The sequence below is a fragment of the Coturnix japonica genome, chromosome 2, assembly GCF_054131305.1.
Source record: "Coturnix japonica strain WE chromosome 2, WE-NBRP24, whole genome shotgun sequence".
Taxonomy (NCBI): domain Eukaryota; kingdom Metazoa; phylum Chordata; class Aves; order Galliformes; family Phasianidae; genus Coturnix; species Coturnix japonica.
Window position 1 is genome coordinate 98,682,018 of NC_140664.1, and position 20,348 is coordinate 98,702,365.

Sequence of the window (20,348 nt, forward strand, 5' to 3'; positions counted from 1 at the left end):
GCCTTACTATTTCAGTAGTCATACATACAATTTTAAGCACAAAAGAGTGCATTTTGGGATATATTTTTAAGAACTTAAAGGATATTGGTTCTGCCTCAGTAAGACCTTCTTTTGACATTTCCAGTGGCAGTATTGCTGTTGGAATGTCTTCATGTCACACTTAGCAGCTGCTTTCTTTGGGTCACATCCAGCCAAAATTAGCCTCTATAGTTCTCAGTCAATGGACTTTCCAAAGCCCACCTGTGCTCCCCTTCATGACTTTTCATGGAAATTTTCTTCCCTTCAGTAATCATGAACATGTCATTTGTATTTTATTCCTCATCAGAGCCAGCTTTATAATTTGCAGTTTCCCAAACTACAGAAGGGAAAGGCTAAGAATAAAAATCCTCCAGTTTGGCTCCCAGACTACTAATTTTTTTCTCTCACCTAGTTAATGAAACACAAGTGGTAAAACTGACCCATGAAAAAAAATTAGCACAGGATGTTAACGATTTATCTTGACTAAGGGTAGCGATGAAATTTTAAACTTTCTAATTAGAGAAAGTCTTGTTATAGTTACATTATGTTATGAATCAGACTTTCACAGTGCCTCTACTTCCACATCACTGATGATGGCTATTGAGTAGAATATATTCATATTCAAGCTCACACTTCCATCAAGAAATGCCATAAGATCCTCCTGACCCAACCCAGCTAATTTACTGGGAAGACAACTTACAATCAATTGGCAGATAGCACTGAGACTATAAAACACACTGGTTCTACCTACTGTTTTACACACTAATGCTGGAATTGTTCAAGCTATGTCATATAAGCTCAGCCGTTAACTCCATCTATATAAACTTAGGTTTACTGAAAATTTTTCAAGTATTACAGAATCGCTATGTAATAATATTAGAAAGCAGAAGTAGCAGTAGACACTAGTATAGAAAGAATTTATTATTTATATGAAATACGATCTCTTAATTAGATGTTTATTAGATAATAGCATATTATTTCATATAGTGGAATAAATAACTATTCAAATCAGCCTCTTCTGCTATTTCCTTTCTTGAACAGAGGAACTAGGAATACTGCAAAATATGCCATATCTCACTGTTTAGTAGATGGATTGGAAAAGAGTGTAACCAGCACAACTGCAAGTGGAATGCTTCAAGGAAGTCTGGTTTCTGCTTTGTGCTAAATATTAAATTTTCTCCTCTTGTACACATTTGCTAAATGCAATATCTGAATTACCTTTGCCATCCTCTGGTCTTGCCTTTAGGGTAGGTACAGAGCAAGCACAGTAAATTGTACTTACATGGATGAATTGCCCAGAAGCAGATAAGCTGGGTCCAAAACAGTGCAGAGTCCCTGTGGTTTCCTTTCCACTCTTGCTTGAGAGGGAAAGAGGCAACGTGAAGCAGATTGTCTTTCTAGGCTAAGTGGCAGTAGACCGAGGAGATCCTCACTAGATTTTGGTTTTACTTGTCAAGAAACCAAAAGGAAACACCATCAGGTGCCCTTCTACTTTCCATCACACAGCAGAGGCTGTTATCAACACTGCTAAAATCCTCTTTCCAATGATGTCAAGTAAACTCTCATGTGATGAATGTTGTGGAAGTAAAAGTTCAGTACCTCTGTTTGAAGATGGTGACCATACTTGCTCATAACTTTAAAACATGGGACTCTTCTAGTATTCAAAGAAGTCCTGATTTTCAATCCTCATTTAAACTTGCAAGATAAGGTAAGAGAAAAGCTAAGGAATGATTTCTCATAAAATTATTTTGTAAGGCAGAACAATTTCTTTCAATTTTTTAAGGATGAAAAATAGAACCAAGCTAGGAAATCTTCTGAGAACACCGCAGCCATGAGAAAAGTAAGATCCTAGTACTGTGTCTGGATTTTTATCTTCCTGACAGTATGTAATACTTACACTGTACATGTGTGACTGATTTTTATGCTGCCATTGAAAGAGTTTATCAGAGATCATAGCAGTGTGATCATAATTTTTGGAAATGCATGAGTATTTCAAGCAGATATATATCTAATTTGGAGGATTATTATGGATGATTTGCATTCTGATCTCAATAAGTTTCTTCCAAGCTCGTCTGAAATGCTACTTTCATAAGAGATTTCCATAGAAGGAAAAATAAAATCACTTTTTTGTTTTGTTTTGTTTTTTGAATAGGAGTTATAAAATCATGCATTACACTGCTATAAGCAGCAGATTACAACATATCCAAGAAAGGTGAGGAATGAGCAGTTCTGTAGGAGTTTATGTTCAATTACTCCATGAAAGTAGCAATAAATAGAATTAAAACCCCCTACATGACTACGTTCTTCAAAATGGCTGGGTGCTTGGATGTCTTCCTACAAAAAAATACAAGCTTTGTGGCATTCTCTCAACCATGATACATGATGCACCACTGCAACAATTCAAAGATAATAAAGAATCAACTGGGCTCTGCATTTCCACAACCATTCACCAGGGTGCTGGAACTGTAAGAGATGGCTGTAAATAGGAATAATATATATTTATTGGTTTCTTATAGACGTATGGCAATGTCGCTGCTAAGCAAATGTCAACATATGTTGAATTCTGAACTGAGAATGTGCTCGCCATTTTCCAGTCATCAAGTGAAAGCAATTGACAGAGTTAAAAGCATCAAACCTACCTGTGAGAACTGAGACAAAAGCGCACCTACCTCTTTCATCCATAATTACAGCATTTTACAGATTTAGGGAAACATACCCGCCCTCAAGAACTCTGAGAAAAGAGGCTATTATTGCATATTTTCAGTCATGCCTGCAGTCCTACTGACTGCAAAGACACAAATTCAGTGCCAAAGGCATTGCAGGTCTAATCGTTAGAGCTGCTGCTGAGAAACGCTGAGCACTACTGAAGCTCCTTTTAGCAGTGGTAATAACAGCTTATGGAAGATGTTCAAAGCCTGCAGGATTGAGCTTTGGTAGGAAACTACTGACAGAGAAGGAGGAATAGAAGACATTAAATAGATTTTGTTTTCTTCTTTTATTTCTTTTCCTATGTCTACAGGGCATGTTTTCTTTCCTCTTGGAATAATTACATTAGAATGTTTTCTGTTTCAATCAGATCAATTTTAATATGACAAAATCCAAATTAAATTTCTAAGTGGAGGATTAGCCAAGGTCTGCTCTGCTGTAGGGAAAAAAAATAGGCAGGAAGAGCAATTTTAAAGCTCCATGTAGGAAAAAAACCCCACAGTGAGAACTACATTAGGAGATCTTGACATCATTTAAAGTCTTTTTTTAATATGTAATGTTGAAACCACATTTAAGAAGCATCCTCATGTATTTGATCAAATTGGATATCTAAGAAATACTTTTAAATTAATTAGCCACTTATTATGTTCTATTTTTATTGCCTACAAACTTGTAATTTGTTGTGCAATACTTGGAAAAGAAGAATAAAAATCATGCTCTTTGAACGCATAGTTTTAAATGTGAATCAAATATCCCGGTTTAGTGATGATATATGTAATAAGGATGTGTCACTCACAGAAAACTTTCTAGCCTATTGAAGAAACGATACAGAAATTATAGTGCTTTGGGCAGAAGCAAAACAGAACAGCTAGAGACTGAAATTCAGAATCAGAATGTTCAAGAAGGATTTTAAAGCTAGTTTCTAAATATCAGAAATTTTATTCCATGCTTGAACATACAAAGAAATGTTGCTTGACTTTAGCAGACAGGGTTGCCCAGGTAACATAAAAACAACTATGTTTCATTGCTGTTGTTTAAAAGTGCTATAGTCTTAAGTACACCATGACAAGCGAAAAGATCCAGATTTTTAAAGATATCTCATTATCTGTCTATTCAGGGTTGCATGGCGTAAGGTCGAAAGACGAGAGCAAGCGACCATTGGAAAGACTGAGGTTGCTAAGTCACAGTTCATTCACTTAGGCCATGAAAGACCTACTGGAACAATATGTGAACACATACAAACATCTGCCAATTAACAGGCTGGTTGTCCCAGTCATCTAAAACCACTTTGACAAATGAGTCTATCTAGGTGCCCGATGATACTCTTGAAGAAATCAGACCTTAAAGGATGGCATTAAATTCTAAGAGAACTTGATTTTAAGATCCTGTGGACAATATAGTCTTCAGGTTACCCACAAAAAGTCAGGAGGTGCTTTCCTTACAGAAGAAACATATTCTCTTTGAAATTACAGAGCAGCTTTTAGTAGGGGATTACATCATGTCATTTTTCAGAGCAGAAGTGTGGTAGAAACCATTCTGGTACATATGCGTGACCAGTACCATATGGCTTTTTTCATGTTGCTTTTGTTTGTTTACATTAAAGCACATTAAAGTTGCATGTTTAACCGCTCAAGAGCTAACATATGTCAGAATTAATATGGTCTGCACAATCATAATTCAGCCCACTTGTGTAAATCAATTGTTATGCAGTATTTAAGTATAGGATCAAATACTGGCTTTCTACGAGAGCTTTTCCACATTCAGTAAATGGGCAGTTAGTCAACATTTATTTTATTATCCGAAATGAGTGTAGGACTGCTGGCAAAGCTCGTTCAACCATTGTGCAATACAAAATGATAGATTTCATCCACTGGAAAGATTACTCTGCGGGAAACATTTTTGTCTTGCTTTCACTAGAGGAGCTGACCATGCAACGCTTCTACAGACCTGCTGTCTGTAAAATATAAAACCCACACCATTAATATCCAGCTGCAAAAATCGGGGCTGAATTCACTTTCCCGGCCTTTCTAACCTTCAATGTAACAATAAAAGCAGTGTCTTCTCTAACAAACTGTCTTTTATTAGTAAGTTCTAAGCAGCCAACACAGCTGAAAGAAGAGATAATTAATAATCTCTTCCTCTATGTTCAGCATCTACAGACTTGTAGAACTAAATACAAATTTTTAACCTTTGTTCAAGCCTATAAAAAGGCAACAGGATAGATTAAGTACTGCTGAGTACCAAACCAGAAGAACTAAAGTTGAAACAAAGATGTGGAAAAACTGTTAAACCAACTAACTGGCCAACCAATGAACCAACCAACCAGCTTATTCCTGAGAGCTCAAGATGAGTTTTCTCAGACTGCAATTTAACGACAATTTAAGACAGTTTAACCTGTAAGAGGACCGTGATTTGAAATTAGAGAATGCAACATTCTGGTCTGGTCAGTTCCTGCCATTTACATTTTGTGCTGACAACAGTGTCTTGGCTATGCATCTACGCCATCCCTAGTCCACCAGAACTGGGTGCTACAGCTCAGTATAGGAGTAAATATTGCTATTTCTGTTTTCAAAACGGAGAAAGTGAAACAGGTAAAAATGCTTTCAGTCACAGCTGTGCAGCAGATTAAAATAACAAATAAAATAACCTGGAACTTACGCAGCAAGCATAAGTTTATTACTAGTGATTTATAATCTTTCAGACCAAGTCTTGAGACTTCTACTCATTTTTTTATCCAGGTATCATTACTGAGAATTTGTATCACTGAAATACGAATGCAGAATATGGACTCATATACACATAGACTTGGTCTGATACTTTGAAGAATTACAGAATATATGATAAACATCCTTTATTGCTTCCTATGCCTTGGACTGACCTACAGCAAGCATTTTTTTTAATTACTTCTAAATCTCCCTCTGCTTTTTATTCATACATCTTCCCATACTTACGCCTTATGTGTCAACTCTTAAACAATTAAACTAAGGCTAAAGCTAAAGCCTGACTATGTGCTAAAAGATTTCCAAAATTCACCTGCAGGTACAACTCCAGAAGATTTCTGATCATTTTTTTTTCTTCTTCTTCTTTATTTTAGGACAATAATATGCAGAAAGACGGGCAGCAAACAACAGAGCGTGAAAGCCATTGATGTTAAAATTGAAACCGATCCCTTTGTGAATGACCAATATGATGCTTTTTGTGTAAAGGATGAAGGTCAGCACTGATATACTATTGAAATAATGCACAGTAATCACTGTCTTGAAATATTAGAAGTTTTGCCTTCAATTTTTCTACTGCTGAGAGGCAAAATGGGGATATTAAGGAATAAATCTGTGTAGCAATCTCCTGCTGAGAGAGCAAACTGCTACAAAGGCATTGGTTGCAGGGAATAAATTGCATTACCGTTTGTCTTTGCTGCAGTTTAGCAAGTTCAAAGAGCACCGCTGATCTGAAAGAGACCATTCTAGTGTTCAAAGAACACTCTTTATGGAAAAGGATATATCTGGCACCAACATATCTGATATACCCGAACCGAAGCATCTCCCACACTCAGCACTGTAACTAAATGTAATTTGGAAATCTGGCTTCCAGCCACAAAACTCTGTCTTGTTGCATATCTGTCCATACACAGTACTTGTGTGCAAATATCTTCATTGTCACCATTTTCTTTTAGTTTGTTAGTTATTTTGTTAACAACTGCAGCCTGGCCCATGGATGATTCTGAAAGCCAAATTATTTCCAGTTTAAGTTGGTGCTTAAGCTTTGGGATTCAGATGCTGGAATGCGTGAGGAAAAATGGTGTTCAAAGGCAAAACATAAATTGTTACTGCTAGACAGGATTGTGTAAAGAAGTTTGGAAACCCCTGAAACAGATTATTGGTATTTGCAGTAAAGTTTTGCATTTCATTTCAAGGAAAGCAGGGGAAAGCAGATGGCCTTTACTGAGAAATGCTAAGCTCACAGTGCGGGCATTTAAACTAAGAGTGTCAGCAGAGAGAATGAAGATATGGTTGAAGTGAAATGTGGCAGAGGTGTTTTACATCTTGTTGCTCAAGCACTGCAGAGTTTGGCCATCCTCTCAGATAACCACCATGCTACGAGCTTCAGGCTCTGCGCTGCTACAAGCAGTGCCAGCTTTGTCACCCAGTTGTTAATGCTGTCACACAAGCACCTTTGTGCTTTCTGCCATGTGGCTTCTCACATATAAGAGCAGCTCCCTGTAAACATCTGCAAAACTATCTCATTGTCTTCCTTCAAATCTCCCTTTTGTCAGTATCCACCCAAAGAGAAAATACTTGCAAAGGGTCAGGCAGCTGTGGCACGCTGAAGTCATTGCTGTGAGCACCACTGTCCCATTGTACCCTGTGCTCCCCTACCCTTCTCCACCTGCTGCTTCTGACCTTACGCATAGGGAAGGAACTGTGCTTGCATTTTGTATTTGTTTGCTGCTGGCAGTAAAGGGGAGGTGGTGAAAATAAGAGGGTAGTCTGACAGTGTTTGTTGGCAAGAAGTCCTACTTTATACCCAGAAACTGCACAGCTAAAACTCAGGGGAAGAATCAGATCATTTGCTAAAAAGAGACAACTTGTTCACAAGTATTTGGTTCAAGGCAGGGAGTTTCCTGGTGACAGAATGGGATGATCGTGCCAAAATACTCATCAAATATTACTTAAATACAGAAATGTTTCCAGATGACAGTAAGGCTCCCTCTTTGATTACACACACACACAGAAAAAAGTCTGTATGTGTCTGCATGCAAAGCTGATGTTTGAGATAAAGTCATAAGTGAAGCTATGTGTCTGGAAGGCCCAATCTATAGCTGGTATGAAAAGATCAGTGTCCAGAAAGAAAACAGCCATCACTCACAGGCGTAATGTACACTAACACACAAGGCGGCATGAAATAGTTGAATGACAAAAGAACATCATACATCTGAGAGATGCCACTTTCAGTTTTAGGAAGTAATTATCCAATAAGAAATAACAATAGCAAACGAAGCAGAAACTCAGCAGCTCTCCCTCTCTGTCCAAGCTGACTGAAGTCAACTGAAGGCTCAGAGAGGGGGTCTGATTGAGGGCAGGTGGAGGGAGCAGTCAGATCAGCCTTCCCTTCTTCAGAAATGACCTTGATGGTGACTCTTAACAGCTCTATTTTCTGTCCCTAGGGCTATGCAAAGGGAATCTCAAACCACCATGAAACTTCTAGCACGAATCATTACAATATTGCCTTCTTAGGCCTTGATTTACAATGCATCTTTAGTCAATTATCATTTAGCCCATGATTGACTTCAGCTGAATTGCTGAAGCAAATACTTCAGTATGCCCCAGCAGTTGGGGCAGTGGTCACATGCTTATGGGATCAGGCTTTTGCACATAAAAATCTTGAGGAGACAGATACAACCTTTTAATGCTTTCAGAACAAATTTGGTTGTGTACACAATAAAGAATCACAGCAGCCTTTGATACTAGGATTTATGTTTTGCAGGGAATAATGCAGCTGTTATGTTTTATGAATGCTGTGAGTATAGCTGTAGTTTTCACATTACAGAGAAATTGTCTCCTCAGTTTCTCAGAAACAACTATTTCATGCAGTCACTAGGAAGACAGGGAAGACAGTTCTATACTCGTTTGTAATCTGAGATCAGCAAGTTTCTCTCTCAACTCCAAGTGCCAAAAATTACCTAAAAATATGGTAGGCTCTGCCTCTTCTGAAAATGACGTCTGAACATGCAAGTTGGATCTGACCCAAAGAGTGTGTATTTGTTCTCAGTCAAAACTCACAAGCAAACACCTGTAAGTATAAGAGACAGAAAGCAAGAACAACAGAAAAACAAGAGACTGGATTTTTGACTATCACTTTTTTTTTCTTTTTTTTCTTTTTTTTAAGAAAGCATATCATTCAATTTTAATTGTATATAATCATCTTGATGATCCTTCTTGCTTTTTTACTTTTCCTTTTTTTTTTTTTAATGCAACAAAGGAACGATCTCTTTGTTCATCCTTTTTCAAGTTGTACTGCTTCTTTCTTTCGGTGACAACTGGTATTTATAGGGAACAAGCAAGACCTCTGTTCTGCCAGGCTTTGATTTGCTGCCATCATAGAAAAAAAAAGTAAACAGGCAGCAAATTGTAGTAGCTCACAGCATAAATGCAAATCAAACTTTGTTAAACAGGATTGCTGGCTCCAGATATCTATCAAAAACTGATGGATTATGTACGTTATTTCAGCTCGCCTTTTTCAGCAGTAAGAATTAAAAAAAAAACAACATGTGAGATCAAACTACTATTTGCTTTACATTTAAGCCACTTCTAATTTATCACGCTTTCCTATGGACATGAGTTTTTTTTCTCTTTATTGCTACAGCTTTCTTTTCCAGAGCTTTGCATATAGTTGACAGTGATTTTCCAGCTACCTGATGATGTCATTTAAACCAATAAATGAAGTTAGTCTTTGCTAGCCCTATCTGACGAAAGAGGCATTGGCATCCTAACGCCAGTAGCTTATAAGCAGCACTCATGTTGCCTGTGTTTGATTTTTGTACTTTATTTGCACTCAGAGTTTTTATCCAAGATGAAAAATTCCATACGCTTCAGTGTCTCTGCAATCAAGAAGAAAAACAAACATCCACACTCATCTTTCACAGGGCTGAGCTCGAAGAGTTGTGTTTTCCAGTTTCTTAATGACAAGATGACATCCTATGAATTCCAGTGGTCTCTTTGGAAAAACTGCTGAATTGGGCAGTTGTGAAAGGGAATGTTTTACGTCAAAGAGGATGTTTCGTGTCAGCTTTCAGAGCATGGTACATTGGTAAAGTCGCCATTGTAGATAATCAGATTTCAGTAGATTTGCAGCTCTGCCAGGTGGTGTGGAAGCAGAAGTCTGCATCTATTTTGAGTTGATTTTTTTCAGCTAATTGGTTGTCCTTTCTCTGGACAGTATTATATCAACGCGTCACTAAAAATCTTTACAAACCAATGAGTTACTTGTAGTTTAAATTGAGAAAATGTTTCTGGACTGATGAGGAGGGATGTTATTTCCTTAAGTGTCTCATGTTGACTGCCAGAAATCATCCGTCACAAGCTCCTTCCCACACATGGTTTGACATTAAAGCTCCTCTTCAGAGGGTCCGTAATTCCCTGAGGTCAATCAAGACAGAATGTGCTAAATCAGTTAATGAGAAGTGAATTAAATCCCTTGTAAAAAAAAAAAAAAAAAAGTAGCTGTTAAGTCATTCAAGAAATTCATCACCAGAATCATTGCTAGGCCTGGCAAACATATCTCTGCTAAACACTCGCATCCTTGCTGTGACATTTATTCTTTTTCAGTTGTTAGATGTTGCCTCTATCCTGAATTCCAGTCATGTATATTGGCTGTGGTGGGGATTGTCACTCTGGGACACAGTCTATGCCAAATTAGTGCTGACATGAGGTTCTTCCATGTACTCTCACATTTCCATGTATCCGTGCTATAATTTCTTGCTGCATAGTCTAATCCATCCTTGCTTACTAGAGCTCAGTTATTCATGTAAGCAGTTCCGTTAGGTATCTGACCTCACTGTCAATATGTGGGTGAAATTTGCATCATGTCTTCTTCATAAAATGGCATCCAGATGGTCACCCACCAAGTCTTCTGCTCACAGCTGGCATTAGGGCATCAGAGCTCTCTGAGGTAAACTGAGTGAGCACCACAATATCTGGGAATGGATTCTGGGTTTCCAGGCTGAACATGTAATCTTTCACCAGTGGGGAGGTTTGCCACCTCCTGGCACGCGGGCTGCAAACAAAAACCTAAAGCGTGTCCCCAGATGTGGCTCAGTCTGATGAGCTGCTAGGCCAGTATCACTTCTGTGCTTGTACCAGAACAAGCAGGTTTGATGAAGCACTGAGAAGGAATTGTCATAGCAACTGAGACTGCAGAAGGGTGAGGATCTGTAAAACGCAACTGAACATTTCCATACTTCTTACATGAGAGGATCACAGCCATGTGAATGTAGGAACTGGTGCTTATCTGAGAGATGTCAGTTCCCCCTTAGTCCTGTCTACTCTGTCACGCATTACTCTCTGCAGCAAAGACACTACCTTGCAATATCTCATAAGAGAGATTGAAAAGTTCCACACACGATGTCCATCCAGGGATATCTTTAACTTCTCCTTTTCTTTCCATTTACACATCAGCCTCATCTCTTTATCGGAATCTCATTATTCTCCGCAATCACATCTGTTGCCAGATTTTGCAATAAGGCTCCCTTCAGCTTGCTCTCTTTCCTGGAAGATAATAACGTGCTTTTAAAATGTATTTGACATAATGTAAATGTATTTAGTCAGTGTGTTATTTTTCTGCTTCCTTTGGCCAAATAACTGACAAGCGAAGCTTTGTAGATAAGAATACTCTCTGACATGTATTTGTCCCGCACAGCCTTGGGACCAATACTTCCCTCAAAGCAGATACACAGTTCCCATTTGTACAGATGAAAGTGACTGCATAAATAAAGTACATGTAATGCAGGGGTCTGTAGCCTTCCTATGAGGCAATAAAATATTTTTTATTCCTTTCATCCACATCAATCTCTATTCATCCTACTGGCCTACAGGAAGCGCATTAGCTGCTAACTACTCCTCACTTCCTCAGATGCCAAACCTCCAGAAGACTGTGCATAAACTGAGCTTTGTGTAGCCTCAAGAGCTTGTTTTTTCTGTCCATGTGTGTGTGCATAACTCCCACTAACTTCTGAAGGTGTTAGACAGTATATGTATGTGTACGGTACGGAGAATAGACTTCAAAGCTCTGACTTCAGTAGTGTGTCCCTTAAATTAGTGGCAGATGTTTTTCAGAATACCCAGTTGAGATGTGGTTAGCCATCAATTTCTAAGACCCTGATTAAAAAGAGCTTTCACAGACCGTGGATATTTATCGCACGATGTTCATTGCATTATAAGGTAAATAACGGTCAACGTAAACACATCATATTTCTACATAAGTGTTTATTTACATGAAGCATGTAGGTGGTGGGGACTCCAGAACTCAATGGGGATCTTGCAGGATGCCCATGGTGCTGGTGTGGCTTGTTCCCCAGCAAGACAGTCTGAGCTTTTGCAGAAATTGGATTGAAAAAAGCATGTTTTCTTTTCAGTCAAAACTGTTGCTCGTTGAAAACTGTGGATATGAAGTGGTATCAATGGAAATGTTGTTCATTTGTTGTTGTTAGGGCGACAACTATGCAGTGTAGATGCTGTCCCAAAAGCAGGCTCCAGTAAAGTAGCAGAGGTGTTCTCTGAAAACATTTCCCTTTTTAAGGAGCATAATCTGAAGGAGGTCATGTTTTCACCTTTCAAACAAAAGTCTTTTCATGGAACATAATCTTTTCATAGCCAACTAAATAGTTAGCTTTTTGTGTCCAAGCAAACAGGGTACAGGATAGATCAATACTAGGGCATTGACCTAACCCTAGGTTTCCCATATCCTGTATAATTATCAGAACCCCTGAACTGTTGCCTATGAGTCTTTATTTTTGCTGCACTGTATCAAGACAAAAGCAGATTCTTGAATCTTCTGTTAATTTGGCAAATGGAGTACTTGTTTTTTTGTTTTTTTTGTTGTTTTTTTTTCTTCTACTGTCAATAAGTGTTCTGGGATCGCTGGAAAATGTCCCAGATTTGAAAAAAAAAAATATTATAAAAATTTCTTTTTACCAACACTGCAGACTTTGTCTATTGGGTTTCTTTGTAAGACCAGGTTTTTGCAAAATGAAAACCATTTTTATATTGTTAGCCGTAATTTTTATTTCCTGTTTTTTGGTGCTGTCGGCAGAAACATTATTAAATAACATCAGATTTTATATGTAACACATTTAGCTCACTGAGGGCAAAGCTAAGTTATCACTGGATTTTGTTAAGTTGAAGAGTACAAGTGACCATTTATAGAAGTTAGGAATCTCTTGCGGGGAAATTGAGTATCTGAGAACAAACCTTTGCTTTGGAGCATGTCTAGATTTGTCTTTCTGGGCCTTTCCACGCCATGGATTCAGTCATTTCTCCATCTAATGGATATTAAAGTGCCAGTCTTGAACAATTGTAGAAGCTATTCTGAAGTTAAGAAGAATTACTGTGTCCAAGCATTTGCTTTCCAGTCCCAGCCTACCGTATGTTTGGTGGCCCTGCTAGGCAGGGGGGTTGGAACTACATGATCCTTGAGGTCCCTTCCAACCTGGGTAATTCTGTGATTCTGTGATTCTGTGATTCTACCCAAGCCTCTGCAGAAGCAGATAGTGGAACCTGACCATCTGGGCTGACTGAGGAAGCAAAGCCTCTCTAGATGTGTTGGTGTTGCACATCAATAACTGTATACATCAGTAACATCTGTTACAGTTATTGCATCACAGCCATGGCCCAGTATATACTGTCCCAATTGCAATTTCAGTTTACAGCTGAAAACAGTTATGAAGGAGTGTAAGAGTGTGAACCAGATGAGATGCATTGGTTTCTGTAGGTTTGTCCTCAGGTTGCTATTTTAGCCATGTTCTTAGCACTGCATTTGAAGACCATTGAGAGATTTCTTCAACCCTATTTCTTTCCTCCTTTCAGACAAGCCGTGTGGAGATCCTCCGTCCTTCCCTCACACCATCTTGCACGGCCACACTGGCTTTGAAATGGGAGATGAGCTGCTGTATGTTTGTGCCCAGGGGTACGTCATGGGTAACAAGGAGACGGCGTTCACGCTGCTCTGCGACAGCTGTGGGGAGTGGTATGGGCAGGTGCAAGCCTGTGTCAAAGGTAAGCCTGGCACAGGGAAGAATCTTCCTCCATGTATTTAATAGCAGAATCAGACCCTTTCTGGAATTCTGTATGATTTTGATCATCTTTATGATTTTGTGTGCATTCATTCTGATCCTGGATGAAGTTTGTAATTTTTCAATGCACTTGCTTTGTTTACTCAAGGAAAGGGATTACTGCTAATGTTACATCAAATATCAGAGATATTTCTTTCGGTGTAGTTTGAGAGGAGTCATGCCCAGTCAGTGTCAGTGAGCCAAAGACATTGTTTATCAGATGGAGCGCACAATGAAGGTTTTGTGTGTCTTTTGCTATGTTTATTTTCACACGAAGCCACAGAGTTGCTACAGACCAGGCTATTGAAATCAAAACTCGGTGTTTGTTCTTGCTTTTGGGAACACAAAGCAAGCACAGGGAAAAGCTGCTGCTATCTTTTTGTAAGAAGACACTAAGCATGGCCTACACACAAAGAATATCTTTCCTTACCACAGAGATGCTGAGGCAGCCTGTGGCTTTATCAGTGGGTCACCAGCCTTATATCTTCTTACGATGACACATGCTCAGGATCCAAAGAAAAGATCTTCCTTCCAGAAGTGAGAAAATGCCTAATAGAGATGGAGACCAATATTTTCAAGAGCACTTCAAACCCATAGTCAATATTTTCCCACTTAGTACTTGCAGCTCATGCCACAAGATGGCTACCAGTATCCAAGCCCCAACCTCAGGCTGTTTGAGCTTCTTAATCATGGTGAAGGTGCTGGAGTGTCTGCAGCTCCAGCTGCAGTGGGGTGTGCTGACAGGGAAACTTACTCCATCTGCAAAAACATCTGTTAGCAATTTCAAAATTGCTGATAGTACATGGGTTGGGTCTTATAACATTTTAGTTTTGTGCCTTCTCATTGCTAGGTTGAATTGACCTGTCTGTCCTTCAGGTGTTCTTGGCTTTCATTTGGGAAGCAAATGGGTAGTACAGTGGTTGTCCATCTTTTAAGCCCCCAACTTTGTCCGCTAATAGGAAACCATTCTGGCTGAACTTAGCTTTAGCTCTCCCTTCCCTAGTAGCTGTTCCAGCACTCTTGTACTTCCAGACTTACATATATGATAAACAGCATTTCATTTGGGTAAGTTAGGAAAATTAAAGATGTATTAAGTTAAGAGAAATGGCTACACCACAGTAGAACACCGTGACAGAGTGGCAGTAACCTACAGAAATACAATTTGCATTAGATTTAGGCAGCAAGATGGAAAGGTTAAAAAAAGAAAAGTTTCATATTTTAATTTGCCTTCTTAAAAAGCACACAATTTTTATGACATATTGTGCTTTCTGGATATTTCTCTGCAAGCAGATCAGTGGCTACCCAGATATTTACTCCCTTAAAAGCAATGAAAATGAATTATATTATCAACTAGCTTGACTCAAGGAATAGGGCTTTTATAAAAAAGAAATCAGAAATGAAAACCACAATGGAAAAAGAGTCTAGGAAATTATAATGCTGGCCTTTTGCAAAAGTTCAGAAACATCTTTATACGTAGGTCGCTCTGAAAGTAATGTCTCCTATTTATTTCCACGGAAACTACAACAGATACAAAGAGCACAATAACACCACCTGACAGAACAAGTTCTCAACTACAAAACACAATTTTTCAATGTAGTCACCACCATTAGGTGTGCATTTTCATCAGCAATGAACAAGAGCCTGTATGCCACACTCTTGAAAATCTGCACCAGTGGATGTTACCCACTATTTCACAGCTGCTGTGATGGTGGTGATGGCATTGCTAGGAAAATGTTGCCCATGTAGTCCATCTTTCATCGGCCCAAATAGGTGGAAGTCAGAAGGCACCAAATCCAGACTACGCAGTGGGCACGGTAGGACAGTCCAGCCAGGATTGGCAGTGTGCTTCACCAACTTCAAACTGACATGGGGCCTGGCATTATTGTGTTGCAAAAGGAAGGTTTTTTCCCTCTTTGTCTCAATTCTGAAAGTTTAAGCCTTCAGTTTAGTCAGCCTCATGATGCAGCGCTCAGACCAGATGGTTTGTCAGGGTTCCAGGAAATCCAGAAGGATCACCCCTTTTCTATCCCAAAAGACAATGCACATCACTTTATTCACTGAGGGCTGTGTCTTGAGCTTTTTCTTTGATGGGGAATTCATTTGGAATTCCACGGACTACCATTTTTACCCAGACTGTGTAGTAACACCATATCTCATCACCACTAATGATGTGATCCAGAGAACTGTCACTTTCGGCATCATTTTCGTTCAGCAGGTCTCAACAAATGCTCTTCATTTCATGGTGTGACAGCTATGCATGGCCATCCAGAATACAGCTTGTCTTTCCTGCCACCCTTGAGACGCAAAACCCACTGCCTCACTGTGCTCACATCCACTGTTTGGTCTCCATAAATGTTCAGCAAGTTCTCTCTGAGTGGCAGTGAGTTGTGTTTGTGCACCAAGGAGCCAGATATTCAGACCCATCCAACTAGTGCAGAGGTACCAAAAACATTTCTGACATCTTTGTGGACAACTTCAGCTTCCGGAACTTTTACTGCTAACAGCAATTCATATGATTAAGTGAAATACTGCAGGGGATGGTGGGTAACATGGAGGTAGAGAAGGGAAGAAGGGAATTTACATCTGATAACCCAGTGGTTCTGATTTTCCTACAATCATCTGCAACAAACTGACACTTCTTTTTCCTTCACTATGAAAACGCCAGTTTCATCAGACGTAGAAATAAAACTGTTTTACACCAGAGTAAGGATGGGAAAGAATCGGGCCATTTAAGTTGTGTGTGTTTCACTGTTTTCCCTGGATAAATAGTCTGTTTCCCCTGTTTTGCCTCAGCCTTTCACACAGCCGCAGGGGCGAGAAAAATATTTTTAAAAGAAATAGGAAAGTGTGGCTGTAAAATCACAAACATCAACACTGGAACTTGGGGGCAGATTTTACATTGAGGATTATGATTTCTAAAATGATTTAAATGTAGATTTCATGCTGAGGGGATGCCTTTGATTAATGTTTTTAAAACACTTTAAGGACCTGGGGTAGAAAATACGCATCCTGTGAATCATTATTAATTACATATTCAACCCTCCCAATCACAATTCTTGAAGAAAGGAAGCTTCACAAGAAGACTGAAGTGTGTTTTATTGATGCTAGGGTTCATTATTTAAAATAAAAAGTAAGAATTCAGTCAAAAAGAACAGAAAGATTGGAATTTAATTAAAAGAGGCCTGATTTACAGTTGACAGATATTTTGGGGTCATAGCAGAGAGGAGAATAATTATTGTGTAAGTACTCCAGGAGACAGCAGACACAGCAATTTCTAAGTGCTTGGAGGCAAGCAAATAACTTCTCTATCATGAAGGCTAATAGCTGACTTAAGGGAGAATTTATGTCCCTGCTGGCAGACAGCACTGTTTCTGTTCTCACCGGCTTACAACGGAGGAAAGATGATCACAAAGGAACTTCAATGAACATCTAAGTGCTATGCTTAGAGGCTGGTAAGATGATACAGTTCCATGATGCTGAGTGTTCTCTGGGTGAGCAGCTGGGAGAGGGAGGTAGCACTGATGCTTTGAGCAGATGAAATCACAGGGAGAAAATGGCCATCAGAGCATTAAGAGAAGTCAGTCCTACTCCTGAATTTGGTGATGATGAGACAATGGGCAAGTCATCTTGCTGTTCTCTGCTGTTTTATCCAGCACATTTGTGAAACACCGATAATAATTGTCTGGCTTCATCAACCTTGAGATTTGCAGGTGTTATAGCTGTGTGATGTGGCCCTTGCTGGTAACTCCCACATCATCATGCACAGCTTCCCAAGATGAATGTCCGTCTAAATAACAGTCATTGTATTTTTTCCAGTGTTGGTGTAAAAGCATTGGGCCTGCTCTATGTTCCCAGCTGCACACCCAGAGCAGATTCAGATCTAAGAACCCATCACCTCACCAGCAGCTAAACACAGCGTGTAAAGCTGCTCATGGAAGCATCTTTATGATCAGCTCACTTCAGTTTTCAAACAGTCAGAATAGAAATGCTCCATTCTGGCACCCGCTACGTAAATGTACGAGTATCCAGTTAGCAAATCCATCAATCAAAAGGAAAAATAAATGTATTATGCATTAATGCCTACTTACTCCAAAATACTTTGGCAAAGTTTGGCTATGGGTGTCATTTAGGAGTCACATTAAGTGGATTCTGCGTACAGTAAGGTATGATCAAAATTGAGGATAGAATGTATTGCAAACAGCTTTAATGTACATTCACACATGAGGGTACAATTTTTAATCAAGAATTTCTTTTTTTAAATGAAAAAAAAGTGGTTCTGCGTAGCGGTGTTTCCTGCAATTTCTCATCATGAAAAGATGCTGTGTTCTAGCTGCAAACACAGGGGTATTCAACCCAACAAAGCAACCTTAAGCAGGGAACGGAGAAATACAAGTTTTTGCAGTTTATTTTTTTTTTTTCTATTTCTGTGGAGAAAACAGATTTGTTTCACAAGATATAACCTGAAGATTGGCATTGTGGTAAAGTCTGAAAGCAGATGCTATGTGCCATGATCTGGGTGCCCTGCGGGCACCTAAACCAAACCGACTCTTCACTGAATTATAGAATATCTTCGTTTGAAAAGGACCTCAAAGATCATGCAGTTCCAACCCCTGTGCTGTGGGCAGGGCTGCGACCCTCCAGCTCAGTCTGTCCAGGGCCCCATCCAACCTGGCCTTGAGCACCTCCAGGGATGGGGCACCACAGCTTCTCTGGGCAGCTGTTGCAAGCCCAGTTCCCTCAGCCTGTCCTTGTAAGAGAGGTGCTTTGATCCTCCTCTGGACCTGCTCCAGCAGCTCCATGTCCTTCCATCTAAAATTGGATAGGAAGAGCACAATTCATTTTTGTCCTTTTCCTTTGACAGCTTTTTGGTTTGTTTGTTTGTTTGTGCTTTTTTTTTTTTCCTTTCTTTTCTTCACCTATACGCTTAAGACAGTAGAGGTGTTATCTTCTGCATATCTGAGAAACCTCTCCAGTATCAGTCCTTGGGCGCTCTCCTTGCATACCCAATGCTGGTCTAGTTTTTCCACATGGAGGACATGCACCTGATTTCAGCACAGCAAGGGTTTGGGTGACATTGAACACTGCTGGAAGCTTCATCTACAGCCCCTAGACTTTTTATTTTTGCCTGCTCTCCTTACTTCAAACGTTTTCTGAATTTTCAAGAGAAGTATTTGTTCATGTTCATGTGGTGCATGAGCATGACTAGCCACCATCATTGAAGTCTTTATTTTTCAGTAGGAAAGGTAAAACAGCGTGTCCATGGCTTTTCATCTTCTTTCTGAATGCTTTATTTATTTATGTATTTTAAGTGGAAAGGGACAGCTGTGACAGTCAAGTAAAATAAGCAAAAAATACACCCAAGGCATGTCAAAATTATTATGACAAACTTGGGTTCTCTTTTCAGGTCTGTCACTCTGCGCTTATATTAGATTAACGCAAAGTATCGATCTGACAAAAAACAGTTCTGCCAAACTAAATTAGTTTTAAAAATATGGTGAGTTATGTATTTATGCTAGCAGGTTTTCTGCCATACTGAAAATCATCCTCCCTCTTATAACAGCTACAAGTGAAAAAGGCAACATCAATTCTGTATCTAATGTGCTCTGGCTCTCTTGACAGAAGAGTGTCCGTGCACCTCAGCCTGATCCACGTCAAATGGATAATTCTTCAAGGTGCCATGTCTCAGAAAGCTGAAAGATCTTAGGCAAATCCATGTACAAGCTCTTTCCCTTCCCGCTCCTACAGACAGAAGCCAATGTGTTAATATTTGCTGTAACTACTCTGAGATTCCTAGAATAAAGATGTATTTATAAAGTAGAAATGTTTATGGTGATGGTCCACATAGAATCAAGTTTCAATTTCCTGTGCTCCAAAAATACTTCCTTGAAATATGCAGTGCACTTCATGGTTGTCCAAAATAGCAACACTGAAAATAGAGCTTGGATGCCAATATGCTATCTAGAAGAAAAATTAAACTGATCTTGGAGTGTGGAAAATGAGACTCTTTGTTTTTGCCCGTCTCTGTGTTTGGTCGCTGTTTTCACATTAGGATTGAAGCTGAAGGAGATGAAAGCTTTTTGAGACTAGATGCTTCCCAGAAAGTACGAGGCTAAATTAAAAGGATTTTACCTTTTAATTGAGCTTCACATCTTTGGTAGTATGCCATTTCAGCATCTGTTACTGGAAAATGTTCATTTCAGCCTCAGTAATCCCTCAGACAGTGAAGCAAAAACTCACTGATCCTTCAGTCTGCCAGAGGATGATGGTAGGGGCAGGATCTAACGATAACCATATATAGACAGATTTCTCTTTCCAGCTAATTAATTTCAGCGTTGGCTCCTCTTAAAACCAGATCTGCCCGGCCAGGAAGGGGCAAACACTTTTAAATCAGTTGCTAGCAGTCTTTAAAATGCATGTAAATAATGGTTACAACTATTTGGATAGTAGGTGGAGCTGAATCTACTGTAGTTGGTGCCCTTCAGTTCTGAGGCTGAAATTCAGAGAACCAGAAAGCTCTAGAAAGTGCTGAGGAGGTGAGCAAAGGGAAGTGTAAAAGTCGTGCAATCTGTTCCTGGAAAATCACGCTCACAGCTGACTTAAAAGATTGTCATGGTAACACAAGCTCACTAAATGCTAAGTCCAAGCCCTGCTTGAAGGTCTGAGGCTCAGGAGAAAGAATAGACTATTATTACTGTGTAAGTCGATTCAGGATCACATAAATCAAAGCTTCAGAGCAAGGGGTCTGTATTTCCTTTGATGGTTAGAGAGCTCAATAGTTGCTTTCATTCTGACATCCCAT

At 39.4% G+C, this 20,348-nt stretch overlaps 1 protein-coding gene across 2 annotated transcripts in view; it reads left to right on the forward strand.

The window, feature by feature from the left end:
• SUSD5 (sushi domain containing 5) overlaps positions 1-20,348 on the forward strand; it is a 40,980-nt gene that overhangs the window by 14,642 nt on the left and 5,990 nt on the right. The window contains exons 3-4 of one of the 2 annotated variants that reach the window (XM_015854159.3): positions 5,819-5,937; positions 13,305-13,493. In XM_015854159.3, the coding sequence (XP_015709645.2) occupies positions 5,819-5,937; positions 13,305-13,493 (308 nt within the window). The remainder of the gene's footprint in view (positions 1-5,818; positions 5,938-13,304; positions 13,494-20,348) is intronic. The other variant, XM_085540467.1, reaches the window with a different exon arrangement.